General features: G+C 36.9%; 1 protein-coding gene, 1 non-coding gene and 1 pseudogene across 2 annotated transcripts; 2 read left to right on the top strand and 1 right to left on the bottom strand.

The window, feature by feature from the left end:
• Positions 1 to 2,126: 2,126 nt before the first annotated feature.
• Positions 2,127 to 6,285, top strand: LOC118031427 (calmodulin-binding protein 60 B). The gene is made up of 8 exons (XM_035035848.2): positions 2,127 to 2,532; positions 2,961 to 3,036; positions 3,178 to 3,236; positions 3,408 to 3,901; positions 4,021 to 4,181; positions 4,261 to 4,464; positions 4,626 to 4,863; positions 5,107 to 6,285. Exons 1-8 carry the CDS (start codon positions 2,405 to 2,407, stop codon positions 5,655 to 5,657), a joined length of 1,911 nt encoding a protein of 636 aa, XP_034891739.1. The 5' UTR covers positions 2,127 to 2,404; the 3' UTR covers positions 5,658 to 6,285.
• Positions 6,286 to 6,840: 555 nt separating this feature from the next.
• LOC118031428 (calmodulin-binding protein 60 B-like) lies at positions 6,841 to 10,567 on the top strand (annotated as a pseudogene).
• A 5,646-nt stretch (positions 10,568 to 16,213) lies between these two features.
• TRNAD-GUC (transfer RNA aspartic acid (anticodon GUC)) lies at positions 16,214 to 16,285 on the bottom strand. Its single transcript has one exon. It is a non-coding gene; the product is annotated as a tRNA-Asp (tRNA).
• Between the last annotated feature and the right edge of the window lie 924 nt (positions 16,286 to 17,209).

Here is a 17,209-nt window from a genome sequence, read left to right as displayed (position 1 = left end):
ATCTATAAGTTTGAGAAATGTTAGAGAATATTGTTGAAAAAAACAATATAGAAGAGAAAAGGGTGTCCGACAATATAAAAAAATAATCTTTGTATCAATTGGTTTCATTTAATGAGATGAGTCTTAATTAGATGTTTTTGACCCATAATATCATTGGAAAAAGTTTATAGGGGCTTGGAATTTTTTTTCTTTTCAAGTTGATTTTCTAGTTTTTATTAATTAAATGATGTTTTTAGATTGGATATGAGTTTATTGAGATTTACCATGTATTTTTTATATATTTTCAAGTGAATTTTTTTTTGAAAATAGGCTTTTTTAGAATCACGTGCATGATACATCCACATAATATGAACAAAGTTGAACAAGTAGAAGACGCGTCACCTGCTTTTTAAAAAATAACAATAAAATCAATGGATGATGTTGTGTCCATCCATTTCAGGTAAAATAAAAATAAAATAATGGATAGGCATGCCAGCATGAACTTTTTTGAATGGGCCTAGTGTGCCAACTCATCTTGGCCTAAGCACTAAACTTTTTTTTTTTTTTAATTACAATTCACCAGGATGAGTTAATCAAAGATTTTTTTTATATTAGTTTATTAAATATCACTTGGTTTTTTGTTTGTATTTAAATAAGGCATGGCATGCTTTTTATAAAACTAGCAAATACTTTTTTACAATGTTTTTTTCTTTCCAATAGCTTTCCCATGCATGTCAACTTTTATTGTTGTATGATTAAACAAAAAATATATATTTTAACAAAATTATTACATCCAATTATGTTAGGTTCATGACTAAGTTGTGGTTTAATTTGAATTAACTAAAATCGATCCCTTATTATATATATAAAAAAGTATTAAAGTAACATCGTATTGAATTTTTTTTTAGGTTTAACCAAGTTGCATATGAACATGTTAGACTGACCAAGTCACATTAGATTAGATTCCACCTCTAATCATTTTGAAACCTAAGCTAAGCAAGGGGAAAACCTCTTTTTAATATGTGTTTTGGCTGGTTTTGGTTTTTATTAAATAAATAACATAGATAAAAAAATTTTTTTTTTTTTTTGTAAAAATAAAAAATATTAATAAGAAAATGAGGAATTGTTTTTAACAATATATTTTTTTTTTAAGTGAAATTTTAATCATTACACTTCTTATAAGATAAATTATTCCCATATAATTAAATAACAAATAAATTAAAGGCTCTCCACAGTATAAAATCAGTATCTTAATTTGCTTCTATTTCTCAATTTCTTTACTTAGTTTTTAGCTTGCATTCAAAGCCTTTTCTTAACATTTATTTGCATATTGAATTCTCAATTTATTTTATTAAACATGCATATTAAATTTAAATTTCACAATATTTTTTATACTACCAAAAAACACATTAATAATGCCAACATTCTTTTTTACTTTAAAAAAAAAAACTCTCGATAGAACCATGGAGAAAAGCACATTATCCATTTGTTTTTGCATTTTAAGCTATATTTTAAAGTTTTTTTTTTACTTAAAAAAACATTGAATTAATATTTCCTAGATTTCTTTAATAATTATAATATGCTGATTTAAAAAATAAAAATATATTATTTTAATTAAAAATTAATTTTTCAAAAATACGTAACTGAATTATCAAACACACTGTATTACACGTAACAGAATTAGCGTGGGAGTGGGACTCACGGCGGGAGGGATTCGCTTTCCCTTTTCGCTTTCATTTCATTTATTCGTCATCACTGTAACTAAGCTGACTTGTCAATTAAAAAGTCAAACTAAATATATGTCCTTAAATTATATACCATGTCTCAACTTAGTTCTCTAAGTTTCTAGTTTAACAATGTACCCTTAAACTACTTTCAAGTACTATTTTTCAAGGTGTGTTTGGAGGTAGAAGGAGACAATATGGGATAAGAGATACAGGAAGAAATTAAATGTTTCATTTTGTTTTAGTTTTACTTCAGAGAAGCAAAATGAAATAAAGTATATTCGACACCTGGAGGGTGAGATTGTTAAAGAGGACAAATAGAGGATTAGGTTGAAAAGTCACCATTATTTAGAGGACACATATGGAGTTTCTTAAAACCATGGAGAAAAAGCAACAAAACCAAACCAACGAAACACAAACACACCTTCACTCTCAGTTCAACGAAGATTCGCAGACACTTCGAGGAAACTTCACAGATTCATCCCTAAAATTCAGAATTTTCCATCAAACCCACCATTATTTCACTTTCCCGCCCCCTTTCTATCCCATATTTTCTCTTCTCTGTAAAAGAAAACAAAAGCTTGGTGGTGTTTCTGTTATTGTCTCTCTTATACACATAATACAGAAACAAATCTCTGTGTGGCAAAGGTAGTTTCTTGCTGCTTGTAAGTAGTGAAAGACAAGGTGGGAAATTTCTGAAGATGCAAACGAGGTATGTGGAGAGATCGAATAGTATGGCGGCGGCGCCTGCCAGAGAGAAGAGAGGACTTGACTCAAGCTCTGGTGGTGATGAAGGCCAGCCTGAAAGGAAAAGGCCTGCTTTAGCTAGGTAAAAAAAATATTATTTTTTTTGAGTGAGATTTATAATATATTTGCTTTGATTTTTGTTTTTAATTTCAGTTACTGGTTTTTTGAATTAATGTTAGTTATGAATCTTTTACTTTGTGTCTTTTAAGTAAAAGGGAGTCTTTGCTTCTAGTAACCTACACAAACTAGAAGATATAAATTTATGGTCGAAAAAAGAATTTTTGGTTTTCTTTCTTTCCCTTTTTATGTGATCTGTGAAGAATATTAAGTAGAAAGCAAAAAATATTAATTTTTCTTGCTTGGTATTTGTATGAAATACGCCTTCTGTATTGTTTGAGGGAAATGAAATGAAGGTCATTTAAGTGTGTTGTTGGGCTTGAAATTGTTACCTGGTTGAAACTTGATATCCCTGTTGAAATTTGTCTCAAAAGTTTTTGAATTTTCTTGCAGTGTAATTGTTGAAGCTCTGAAGGTGGATAGTTTGCAGAGGCTTTGCTCGTCATTGGAGCCCATTCTTCGGCGCGTTGTAAGATAATTTGTTCCTTTTCTATTTTTGTTACCATCTTTGAAGAATTCAGGATGTTTTATAGCTGACTCCGTGTGTATCTGTGAGTGTTTTCTATATTTTTGGAAAATTATTTATTTTTGAAGTGTTCAATGCAAACAGGTTAGTGAAGAAGTAGAGCGTGCTTTAGCAAAACTTGGCCCTGCCAAGCTTACTGGACGGTAAGTAATGTTTTCTTGTCTCTCTTCAGTGTGCTGGTGCACAGATAAGGTTGCATTTTCACATTCAATTATTTTGAAACCACATCATCTGATAATCTGTTGAAAGAGCATGAGATTTTGCATTGGGCTCTAAATTGGCATTATTACTAATGCCAATTGAATGGAATGCAGGTCATCTCCTAAATGTATAGAAGGGCCTGGTGGAAGAAACTTGCAGTTGCACTTTAGGTCCAGGTTATCCCTCCCTCTGTTTACGGGCGGGAAAGTAGAAGGGGAGCAGGGTGCTGCTATCCATATTGTGTTGATTGATGGAAACACAGGCCATGTTGTCACTTCTGGTCCAGAATCCTCAGTAAAGCTGGATGTTATTGTGCTTGAAGGTGATTTCAACAATGAAGATGATGATAATTGGACTCAAGAGGAATTTGAGTCTCATGTGGTTAAAGAACGTGAGGGCAAGAGACCACTTCTAACTGGGGATCTGCAAGTAACACTGAAAGAAGGTGTTGGAACTCTAGGCGAGCTGATATTTACTGACAACTCAAGCTGGATAAGGAGCAGGAAATTCAGGCTGGGGCTGAAGGTTGCCTCAGGCTGCTGCGAAGACATTCGCATTCGTGAAGCGAAAACAGATGCCTTCACTGTTAAGGATCACCGTGGAGAATGTAAGTCCATAATTAGAACCAGAACTTCATATTTCATTTGTGTGCATGTGTGTTAACTGTGGTGCATGCTTGTCTTATTCTGTCTAAAATATACTAAATCTGCCATTTTTCCCTTGCAGTATACAAGAAGCACTATCCACCAGCATTAAATGATGAGGTTTGGAGATTGGAAAAGATTGGAAAAGATGGATCATTTCACAAGAGGCTGACCAAATCTGGAATATATTCAGTTGAAGACTTCCTACGCCTAGTAGTTCGAGACCCACAGAGGCTGCGAACTGTAAGTAGGCTGTTTGGTTGTCAAATTATATTTCAAAATTCATTTTTTTGTACTTATTCTTCTCATCCATTTACTCTAGATTCTTGGGAGTGGCATGTCAAATAAAATGTGGGATAGTCTTGTTGAGCATGCAAAGACATGTGTTTTGAGCGGGAAACATTATATCTACTATCCTGAGGATGCGAAGAATGTCGGCGTTGTTTTTAACAATATCTATGAATTGAGTGGCTTAATTGCCAATGGAGAGTACTACTCATCTGACTCTCTTTCCGACAATCAGAAGGTAAGAAATCTTGGATTATTGATTGGTTTGTTCCATGTTGGATCTTTTGCTGCATCCTCCGTGCATTTGAATGAAATTCAGATTGCATCCATCTGAAATCAGGAAAAAGAAAACAATAAAGATGAAATCTTAGAAATTTGTGATTGGTTTGGTTCTTGCAGGTCTATGTTGATAGCTTGGTGAAGAAGGCATATGAGAATTGGATGCATGTTATAGAGTATGATGGCAAATCCCTTCTAGATTTCAAGCAGAATCAGGGCATAGTTGCTTCACAAAATGATGTCCCATCTAGTCAACAAGAGTTTTTGAACTCATATGATCATCAGGTGACTTTACCAATCATGTCAGTTCCAGTCCCTTCAGAGCAGCCTGTTATGGACTCAGGTCCCATTGTTGGAGGTATGCTTTTGACGTTCAGAACAATCATAACATACACGAATAGCATAGAAGTAAAAGTAGGAGAATTGTTGGAATGCTGTACGGTTGCTGTTACTTGTTTAAACTTAAACCACGAGGAAGTGTTTCTTTCATGAAAGTCCCCCTGTTTGTTTAGAGGTTTTGTATTTTCTTGTTAGTACTGAGTTACTTCATATATTTGGTTGCTGGCTCTTTGAATGCTCACTCATAGCACTCTCTCTCCAGGTTATAACAATGATATGGCTGCGAGATTCTCAATACATTCACAGAATGGAAATCTCAACACCCCATTTCAGTTCGATGCTGCTTCAATAACCTTACAGAATCCTATGGTCAATACTTCACAGCAAATCCAGGTTCCAGGAACTGACAATTTACTAGCTCTTGCCCCTCCACAGTCTTCTATGTCAGGCTTTCAGAGTTTTGGCACATTGAATCTTAATTCATACAGGGGAACTGAGGACTACTTTGCAGAGGAGGAGATTCGTACAAGAAGTCATGAGATGCTTGAAAATGAAGATTTGCAAAATCTTCTTCGTGGATTTAACATGGGAGGCCAGGGTACCTCCTTCAATGTCACCGAAGATGGTTATCCTTACTCATCATACATGCCATGCCCATCTCCAAACTACTGCTTTGGTGACGATCCATCTCGTTCATCAGGCAAAGCTGTTGTCGGATGGCTGAAGCTCAAGGCGGCCCTGAGATGGGGCATCTTTGTGAGGAAGAAGGCTGCTGAGAGGCGTGCACAGCTCGTCGAGTTAGATGATTCTTAGATAGCCCGCAAGGCAATGTTGATCTGGTTTTGGTGCTAACAGGCTTCCTGCTCAATTCCTAACTAACTAGAGCAGGCACTGCTGTTTTGGACGCATTTTACTAGGTAGTTTGCTTGAGGTTCCGCTGCTCTTAGACATTAAACTAGATTTCCAAGGATCTGTGTTTGTAGAGTCCTTTTACTGCTCAGTAAGCCAATATCCTCCATCAACAGCTGTTCTGCAGTTGCTTCCCTTCCAGCATTCGTGAATTCTGAAGGTTGACTGAGTTGAGCGGTTTGCATTGAAGATAGTTTTGGATGGCGGAGCCTTCTACTATATTAGGCAATGCCTACCGATACTGAGAATTCAGTATGGACCGTCTCCGTTTCTGTTAGGAAGTAAATAGAACAGGACCGGATGCTAATTGAATCACCTACGCATCTGGCTAGTAGGATTTTTATCGTATTTAGTGTGTTTTTGTTTATACAGGGTCAGCAAAATCATGCACAGCATATTTTTCTTGTTCCTCTGTAACGTTAAAAATAATTGTTAGTGCTAGTGATGAAGCTGCCAGATCACAACCTCAATTCAGGCCTAAACTGTTGTAATTTATTTCGACATAATGAAATAAAATTGGTATTTTGCTGGATGATCATCGCCTAAATATGATATGATTTTGTGTTTCCACCACACTTGCCAAACCTGGATTGACTCGATTCATAGGCCACTCAACAGGTTGAGTTTGAAAGTTAACTCGGTATAAAATTATAAATTAGTTAAAAATGTGTATCAACTAATAATTTAGTCAAAATTTCCTGTTGACTTTGAAGTGTTTAGGCGAAAACCTAGTTGCCAAAGTTTGCTACATGACAAGTGTTTAGTTTGGTATCATTTCCATTCTCAAACTTTGTAAATTATCAGTGAAAGGATCAAAGGCTGTCTCCAATTGCAGAACACCAACATATATGAATGATAGGAGCTAGTAAAACAATGGTCAACAAGAGCCAAAGGGCTAATTTATAAGTTTTAAAACATAAAGGGCTAATTTTTAATCCATTGAAAATACAGGGACTAAATAAAATGATTCACTTCAGAAAACTCTGTTAATCGTAGGGAGATGACTGTAATGTTTAAAAGGACAAGGTGCAAAGTGTAATTATGCTAAAAAGAGTAGTGGAGGTAATTAAGTCGAAAATATCTTGTTTAGAAAACGAAACAATCTCAGATTGGCTTAAGCTTAGTTCTTACTGTTTCTGAGTGAAAGGGAAGGCGGGTAATGCAAAACGCGGTAAATGGAGAGATCGGATAGCATGGAGGCGGTGCTGGCAGCGGCTGCGAGGGGGAAGAGAGTTCTTGATTCAAGCTCTGGTCATGATGAAGGGCAGCCTGATAGAAAAAGACCTGCTTTAGCTAGGTCAAAATCTTAAATTTTCTCCTTCTTCTTTTCAATTTTTGAAAGTGAGATTCGAAATATAGTATTTTCTTAGATTTTTGTTTTTTAATTTGAGTTACTAATTGTTCAGTTAATGTTAGTTTGGCAGTTATGAATCTTTGACTTTAGGTCTTCAAGTCAAGTGAGTTTTAGGAATCTACAGAGACTAGAAATTATGAATTTTACTATTCAAGAGATCGCATTTTAAGAAAGTAGCTGTGTTTTTTTTCCCCTAGAATGTTAGGTAGTAGGTTTTTAGAATCGGATTGGTTCAAATTCGTTTGAAGAGAATGAAATGAAGGTAATTTCTTAAGTATAAATTGTGGTTTTTTTGGGTTTTAAGTTGTTAATTGGTTGAAACTTGAAAACCCACTTGAAATTTGTCTAAAAGTTTTTGAAATTTGTTGCAGTGTGATTGTTGAAGCTCTAAAAGTGGATAGTTTGCAGAGACTTTGCTCGTCGTTGGAGCCTATCCTTCGCAGAGTGGTAAGATGATCTTATGCTCCTTGTCTGTTTTACTATCCTCCTTGAATGATTTATGTTTCTGTTGTTTATTTTATAGGATCCTGAAAGATCAATTTGATTATACATTAATCTTTTGGAAATTCTTTTAAATTTTCTGACATATCCAATGTTTAACAGGTTAGTGAAGAAGTGGAGCGTGCTTTAGCGAAACTGGGACCTGCCAAGCTTAATGGACGGTATGCAGTGTTTCTTTTCTCCTCTTGTAAATAATGCTCAAAAGGAACCTTTAGCCTTCAATGTGCTGGGGTATAAATGAAGTTGGATGTTTCCATTCACATTCAATCATTAGGTATTTGGCCCAGCTTGAAATTTTTTGCAAGAGAAATAGATTTTTCATTAAGCTTTAAATTAGCTTTGTAAATTTACACTTGAGGTTATCCCTAAATTATTAATGCATAATGGGATGGATTCCATTACATCCATGCCCGTTCCACCTTTACAAGTGATCAATTGTCTAGGAATTGGACGGAGCTTCAGATTCTTGTTTACATGATTTAGAGAGAATTATGGTGCTTCTAATGGTCAAGACAATGCAGGTCTTCTCCTAAAACAAATAGAAGGGCCTGATGGAAGAAACTTGCAGTTGCACTTCAGGTCCAGAGTGTCCCTCCCTCTCTTTACAGGTGGTAAAGTAGAAGGGGAGCAGGGTGCTGCTATCCATATTGTGTTGATTGATGCAAACACGGGCTGTGCTGTCACATCTGGTCCGGAATCCTCGGTAAAATTAGACCTTATTGTGCTTGAAGGTGATTTCAATGATGAAAATGATGATAATTGGACACAAGAGAAATTTGAGTCTCATGTGGTTAAAGAACGTGAGGGCAAGAGACCACTTCTAACTGGGGATCTGCAAGTGACACTGAAACAAGGTGTTGGAACTCTAGGCGAGCTTACTTTTACTGATAACTCAAGCTGGACAAGGAGCAGGAAGTTCAGGCTAGGGCTGAAGGTTGCCTCTGGCTATTGTGAAGGCATTCGCATTCGTGAAGCAAAAACTGACGCCATCACTGTTAAGGATCACCGGGGAGAATGTAAGCTCATGAATATAACCAGAATTTCAGATTTCATTCTGTGGGTGCATGTAACTGGCAGTAAGTGCATGTGTTGTTCTGTCTGACAGATGTTAAATCTGTATTTGTTGCCCCACAGTATACAAGAAGCATTATCCACCTACATTAAATGATGAGGTTTGGAGATTAGAAAAAGATTGGAAAAGATGGATCATTTCACAAGAGGCTGAATAAAGCTGGAATACATACAGTTGAAGACTTCCTGCGCTTAATAGTCAGAGACGCACAGAGGTTGCGGACTGTAAGTATGCAGTTTGGTTGTCAAATTATATTCTAATTCACATCTAGTTTATAGCTTTCTTCTTTTCTGTTATTGCAGACTCTTGGGAGTGGCATGTCAAATAAAATGTGGGATAGTCTTATTGAGCATGCAAAGACGTGTGTTCTGAGTGGGAAACTTTATATCTACTATCCTGACGATGCTAAGAATGTTGGTGTTGTTTTTAACAATATCTATGAATTAAGTGGCTTAATTTCTAATGGGCAGTTCTACTCAGCTGATTCTCTACCTGACAATCAGAAGGTAAGAAATCCAGGATTATTGATTTGCTAGTTCCATGTTAGAATTGTTTTTGTTGTATCACCCATGCATTTGAATGCAATTTTGGTTTGCATTTCATCTGAAAACCAAGAAATAGAAAATAACAAAGATGTGCACTTAGAAATTTTTGAATGGCATGGTTCTTCCAGATCTATGTGGACAGCCTGGTGAAGAAGGCATATGATAATTGGATGCATGTTATAGAGTATGATGGCAATTCCCTTCTAGACTTCAAGCAGCATCAGGGTGTAGCTGCTTCTCAAAATGATGTTCCATCTGGTCATCAAGACTTTTTGAACCCATATGATCATCAGGATAGTTTACCGACCATTTCAGTTCCAGTTCCTTCTGAGCAGCCTGTTGTGCACTCAGGCCCAGCTATTGGAGGTACCCTTCTGAAGTTCAAAACAATCATAATATTTTAATTGTGTTTCAGTTGCTTGTTGAAAGCATCAATAAGGTTTTCTTTCATGAAAGTCCTGCTGTTTGTTTAAGGCTCTTCGTATTTCCTTTGTTAGTACTATACTTCTTCATAGGTTTTGTTAATGACTTTGTGATTCTCTCTCTCTCTCTCTCTCTCTCCCCCTCCCTCTAGGCTATGCTGATGGTACGGTTTCTAGATTCTCAATAGATCCACAGAATGGAAGTCTCAACACCCCCTTTCAATTCGATGCCATACAGAATTCTCTGGGAACTAACAATTTACTTGCTCTTGGCCCGCCACAATCTTCTACCCCAGGCTCTCAGGGTTTTTGCGCATCGGATCTTAATTTACACAGAGGAAAGGAGGACTTCTTCTCAGAGGACGAGATTCGTACGAGAAGTCATGACATGCTTGAGAATGAAGACATGCAACAACTTCTTCGCATATTTAATATGGGAGGCCAGGGTCTCTCCTCCAATAGTGTCACCGAAGATGGGTATCCTTACTCATCATACATACCATCCCCATCCCCATCCCCATCCCCAAGTTACAGCCTCAGTGATAATCCATCTCGTTCATCAGGCAAAGCTGTTGTCGGATGGCTCAAGCTCAAGGCAGCCCTAAGATGGGGCATATTTGTGAGGAAGAAGGCTGCTGAGAGGAGGGCACAGCTCGTTGAGTTAGATGATTCATAGATAGCCTCTGAGGAAGAAGGCTGCTAAGTTCCTTACTAACTGGAAGGCACTGTCATTTTGGACCCGTTTACTGGCTAGGATCTTTTCGTTCAAGTTGTGAGAATCTCTCCATTTGTACAGAAAGCTACTAGGTTTTATCTCGTTTAATGTTTAGTGTGTGTTGCTTGTATAGGTCAACAAAAACAAACAGCTTGCATTTGTTATACCTTTGTAACATTAAAATTTAACTTTCAGTTTCTAGTGATGGAATCTTGCCAGATCAAAACCCCAATTTAGGCTGAAATTTTTTGTTATTATTTTTGAATTGAAGTAGTGTTCATGTCAGTTCATCGCCATTTGCCAGAGGAAGAGTTGGCCTATTCGAAGCAACAACAATTTCAATCCGTGGATACTTAATTCCTTTTGAGGGATTTCCATTAGAACCCAGATGAATGGCCATCATAAAGGAATGCTCATGATATAAAGTTTGGGTGATCAATCAAATATGAAATAAATTTGACTGGGAATTACAAAATTGATGCACGGATATGTATAGAATTACAAAGGAGCTGTGATGAGATAAAATTGCTCATATATTCATTTTCATTTTGCATGTATATATACAGAATGGAGGAGCATATTAAGCCTGAAGATTAGCTATTCTATAACTGATTACAAGCTGTCCATAATTCAAATTCTTAGCTATTCTATAACTGATTACAAGCTGTCCATAATTCAAATTCAAACGTGAGGATCTGATGCTGGTGAGTGAGGATTTTGTGGAAGAGTGATTGCTTTCCTTATATGCCCCCGCAAGATGGAGGTACCATCAGTAACGCCAATCTTGGATCTTAAGGTTTGAAAGCGTTGACATGGAAGGGGTTTTGTGAGCAAGTCTGCAAGTTGATCTAAAGTATGAACATGGTTGACAGCAATGCGACCTTTCTGGACAAGATCACGAACAAAGAGAAGATCAATGTCGATATGTTTCATGCGAGTGTGTTGCACTGGATTGAGGCTAAAATGAGTTGCACCAATGTTGTCACAGAAAAGCTGAGGAGGGTTTGGAAGATGTAAACCAAGTTCCTTGATTAAGGAGTGAAGCCAGACTGTTTCAGAAGTTGCAGCTGCTAATGCACGAAATTCAGCTTCTGTAGAAGACCGTGAGACAGCTCGTTGTTTGCGTGCAGACCAAGAAATAGGATTAGAGCCTAGAAAAGTGATGAAAGCAGTGGTGGAGACTCGTGTATCAATGTTGGCAGCCCAGTCTGCATCAACAAAAGTGTGGAGATTGAAGGGGCTGCTCTGTTGAATAAGAATTCCATGAAACATTGTTTGCTTGAGATACCGGAGAATTCGTTTGGCTGTCGTCCAGTGACATGCTGTTGGTTTGTGCATGAATTGGGAAAGTCGATTTACTGCAAATGCAATGTCAGGTCTGGTTAGACCAAGATATTGCAGGCCCCCAATAACTTTGCGATATTCTGTGCTGTCTGTAGGAGCTGAGCCATCCGATAAGGTTAATGGAGTGCTGGTGGACAAGGGAGTGTGAACGTCTTTTGCCATGTCCATGGATGTCTTTGAGAGTAATTCACGGATGTATTTGTGCTGCGACAGGAAGAGCCCCTTGGCTGTAGGAATGACCTCAATGCCAAGAAAAAAATGAAGATGTCCCATGTCTTTTACAGAGAACGATTGACTGAGTTTGGTGATAATAGCATCCAGAAAGGTGGAGACGTTTCCTGTGACAATAATGTCATCAACATACACAAGACAATAGCAGAGAACACTGTTAGAGACATATATGAATAGAGATGTGTCCGTAGCTGAGTGAACAAAACCAAATTGCAGAAGAGCATCCCGAAGAGCTTTGTACCACTGGCGAGGGGCCTGTTTCAGGCCATAAATACTTTTCTTTAGTCTGCAAACATAATCAGGTTTTGAAGCATCCCTAAAGCCGGGAGGTTGATGCATAAACACTGTCTCTTCAAGATTGCCATGAAGAAAGGCATTATTTATGTCAAGCTGCCTAAGAGACCAACCATTAGTGACAACAAGGGAGAGAATCAGTCGAATGGTAGCTGGTTTGACAACTGGACTGAATGTCTGGGAGTAATCAATGCCTGGCCTTTGGTGGAAGCCTTTTGCAACGAGGCGAGCTTTGTACCTGTTTATGGTGCCATCAGGATTATGTTTTGTTCTGAAAACAAATTTGCATCCGATAAGATTCTGATTAGCTGCAGGAGGAACAAGATCCCAGGTGGCATGATTAAGTAATGCAGAAATTTCTTCTGACATGGCATTGCGCCAAAGTGGATGTTTAAGTGCTTGATTAACGCACGTGGGCTCAGGGGAGTCAGGTAATGGGTGTGTTGTGGTGTTATGAAACTGTTTTGGTACAAAGATGTTATTCATAGACCGAGTGGTCATATTATGGCTTCTTTGAGGATCAACAGGAGCCTGAGAATGTACCTGAACTGGGGAGATGGTGGTGTTTAAATTTGATGCAGGAGGAGGGATGTTTTCTTGAAGAGCAGTAGAGACTGGTACAAGGATGTCTTGGCTGGTTGGAGGAATAAGCTGCAGGAGAGGAGCAGGGACTGGAGGAGCAACAGGCGTAGAGTTGGATTGGTTGATGGTATTCTGTAGGGGAAATGTGTTTTCATCAAAAGTAACATGCCTTGAGATATATAATCGCTGAGTAGGCAGATGAAGGCAAAGATATGCACTTTGTGTATTAGAGTAGCCAAGAAACAGATAGGGAATAGACTTGGGTTGAAGTTTGTGTGGGTGATATGGTTTCAGCCAAGGAAAGCACAAGCAACCAAACGTTCTGAGTTTGAGATAATTGGGAGTGGTCGCGAACAAGGTTTGAAAGGGAGATTTGTGATGAAGGATAGGAGAGGGTAATCGATTTATGAGGTAGGTAGCTGCTGCAAAGGCATAGGACCAAAAATGAGAAGGGAGATGTGCATGACTGAGAAGCGTGGTGCCTGTTTCGACAATGTGTCGATGACGACGCTCCGAGACTCCATTCTGCTGTGGAGTATGCGGGGCTGTGGTGTAATGGCTGATGCCATGGAGTGTAAGAAATGGCTGTAGAGAAACAAACTCTCCACCATTGTCAGAGTAGAGTCCCTTGATATTAGCATTGAACCGATTATGTATCATTTTATGAAACTGAGGAAAAATGATTTTAACATCAGATTTGTTACGGAGGGGAAAGAACCAGACATATTTTGTGAAGTGATCAATGAAGATCACATAGTATTTATGACCTTGAATGCTTATATGTGGTGATGGTCCCCAGACATCTGTATATATTAAATCAAAAGGAGCTGAGCTAGTGAGACCATGTTTATGAAAAGGCAGACGATGAGATTTATTGATAGAACAGGAATCACAAAAATGAGACTTAGAAGAAGTGCTGGAAACAGGAAGAGAGAAGGAGGAAATCATTCGGTCAACAACTTTTGATGAGGGGTGACCTAGACGCTGATGCCAACCGGGAATGGATGTGCGTTCATGAACCAGTGCAATGGGTGTGGAGGCTTGGGGATGAGGCAGAGGATAAACACCATTCTCACAGGGTCCTTGAAGAAGAGTTTCCCTCGTTTGTGGATCCTTGACAAAAAAACAAGAAGGATGAAATTCAAGGAACACATTGTTGTGTTTAGTAAAATGATGGACTGAAATCAAGTTTTGATTTATGGTGGGAACACAAAGAGTGTCTTGAATGTGGAATGTTCGGTTAGGAAATGGAAGAGAAAGAGAACCTGAGTGAGTGATTTTCAAACCTGAGCCGTCTCCAATAAGCACTTCATCTGTGCCATCATATTCAGAGTGTAAGTGCAGATTAGATACTTGAGAGGTGATGTTATGTGATGCAGCAGAGTCAATGAGCCAACGTTGGTCTGGACTTTGAGAAGCAGTTGTACAGTTTGCTGTAGGTTTTCTGGTATGTAATTTAGGACATTGTTTGGCAACATGGCCAAATTGATCACAGTACTGGCACCTGGGAGTATACCTTTGCTGCCTGTAATAACGAGATTGAGGCTTGGAATCATATCTTTGCGGGGCTGAATGAGAAGACCACGGTTGTTTTTGTGAAAAATTGTGATGCCTGCGCTGAGTATTATGTGCTGTAACAACCAGGGAGGGAGAAGTGATTTCCAGGCGTTTGAGGTAAGACTCATGGCCAATTAGAAGATCATGAAGTTCTTCAAATGAGAGGGCAGATTCTCGTGTACGAATAGGAGCTACCATTTCTCTATACTCAGGCCCTAAGCCATTGAGAGCATTAGAGAGTAATATCATCGGTAGAGAGAGGAGCATCAATGAGTGCAAGCTCATCGGCAATAGATTTAATAGAATAGAGAAAGTCTGTGACAGTGCGTGTGCCACGCTGAATGAGTGTTAGATCCTCTTTGAGTTGCATGACTCGTGTTCTGGAACGACTGGCATAAAGCTTGGTCAGTTTGTTCCAAGCTTGAGAGGATGTTTGTGAAGCTGCTATGAAGGGTATCACAGAATCAGACACTGAAGTGAGTATAGCATTCAAAATGAGTTTGTCCTGGCGAAACCAAAAAATGGAGGCAGCAGTAGGTGCTGCATCAGGACTTGTGGATGAAGGACATGGAAGTGTGCCATCAATATAACCAAACAGGTTATAACCAAGAAGGAGGGACTCAAACTGTGCATGCCAAGAGGGATAATTTGTTGGGGTGAGTTTAGTTGTAATTTGTTGGATGGCATTGATAGCAACAGGAGAAGAGACTGTGGAGGTCATTGCAGAATCGAAGAAGAGAAAAAAAAAAGATCAGAATAGAACTCGTTGGAGAAGAAGCTCTGATACCATATAGAATTACAAAGGAGCTGTGATGAGATAAAATTGCTCATATATTCATTTTCATTTTGCATGTATATATACAGAATGGAGGAGCATATTAAGCCTGAAGATTAGCTATTCTATAACTGATTACAAGCTGTCCATAATTCAAATTCTTAGCTATTCTATAACTGATTACAAGCTGTCCATAATTCAAATTCAAACGTGAGGATCTGATGCTGGTGAGTGAGGATTTTGTGGAAGAGTGATTGCTTTCCTTATAATATGAACATGAAACAAAACCAGTCAAATCCATAGAACATATTTGTTTTTAGCAACAGTGTTAGGTTAAACTCAACAGATCATTCTGTGTTGGGAACTTCTTATTCCCCCCTGTTTGGGAACATTTCCACCAAATTTTTTTTTATGTATTTATATTTGTTTTAATGGGCTGATATTAAAATAATTTTAAAAAAAATAATTATTTTGACACATTTCAAAAACGAAAAAGTATTATAATTACTATTACACTCCCAAATATAATTTTTCATCTTTCTCGAGAGTATGGAATATGAGAATATCTAGTATTGTTGTAGTTTTGATTTTTACCTCATCATTAAAAAAAATTTTATTTGATTAGCTAAGTAGTTTTTATTTTTTTGTAAGTATAATTGCACTTTAAATTTTAAACTTTTTAAAACCTAAAATAATATGGTTTTCATTAATGAAAATCTATTTTTTATTTATTTACATATAACAAAAAATCTATCTTGAAATCAAAACTATATATTTTTTTTAAAACCACAAAAATAGCGACAAAACTAGGGGAGACAGTCCATAATCTCTGGCAATTGAATCGATGAAGTAAAATCTTGGAATCTTCAGTTACCATTGCGAGGATTCCACTCTGCGATGGTGACCTGCGAAGCTACTGGTCCGTCGAATTGCGAGGGAGAGGAGTGGTAGTCGTGAACAGAAACAGAGGAGGGCGGGCCTTTTTGGAAGTTTCAAGTTTTAATTCATTAACTGATTAAAATTGTCAGAATTAATTAAGAAATAAGAATTGAAAATGAAAAATAAGAGCGCCGTTGCCGGGGATCGAACCCGGGTCACCCGCGTGACAGGCGGGAATACTCACCACTATACTACAACGACGTAGTTGTTACTCATTAAGTTTTTTAATGTATATTTATGTTGTTCATGGAAGGTAATCAGAACCACCGACCCGCTGCTACTGCAATAAGGTTTTTTTTTTTTTTTTTTTTTTTCATAATTTGATGGTAAGCATTCTTTGAGATCAAATTATATATTAATCGAGACTAAATTCTTTTAGTTTACGGTGTATCCTTCATACGACACTGTAATATATTCAGGAAATTCAAGAAATTTCTTTTAAGAGTTGATCATAAAGCTTAAATTAAAAAAAAAAAATAGATGAAATTAAATTTTTATAGATGAAGTTGAGACAAACAAATCAATTAAAAAAATAATAATTAGAAGAATTAGCACCAAATTTAATATAAAAATTCAATAAAAAGAAATGCTCAAGATAAAACTAAAGAAAAAAAAAATAAATCAAAAAAATAATAAAATAATAAAAAAATAATAATTAAAAAAATGAAGATTAAATTTAATAAAAAAACTAAACAAAGACAAATAATTAGAGATAAAATTAAAAAATAAAATTTAATTAGAAACAATTAATATAAATAAAACAATTATAATTAAGAAAAAAAGAATTGAATCAAAAGAAAAATGAAATTAAAAGGTTAATATTTTTTTTTATGACCAACATGTAATCCAAAAAATAAATAAAAGAAATTAGCATCAAATCAAATGTCATTATTATATACACGTTCCTTAAAAAAAAAAAAGACATCGAGATGCATCAAATGAGCAACTACAACGTGCCAACATGCATTAAGAGTGTTTTTTATGTGCACAATACATAAAATTATGACTAAATAACAATAAAAAAAAAAATTCTTACAAATTTATATCTAAGCCCTTAAAACCAAGCTTAAAAAAATAAAATGGCAAGAGTGTTTATGTAATTCAACTATTCATCAAATTATATAA

Source organism: Populus alba, chromosome 11 (assembly GCF_005239225.2).
Source record: "Populus alba chromosome 11, ASM523922v2, whole genome shotgun sequence".
Lineage (NCBI taxonomy): Eukaryota > Viridiplantae > Streptophyta > Magnoliopsida > Malpighiales > Salicaceae > Populus > Populus alba.
This window is presented reverse-complemented; position numbering and strand designations above follow the sequence as displayed.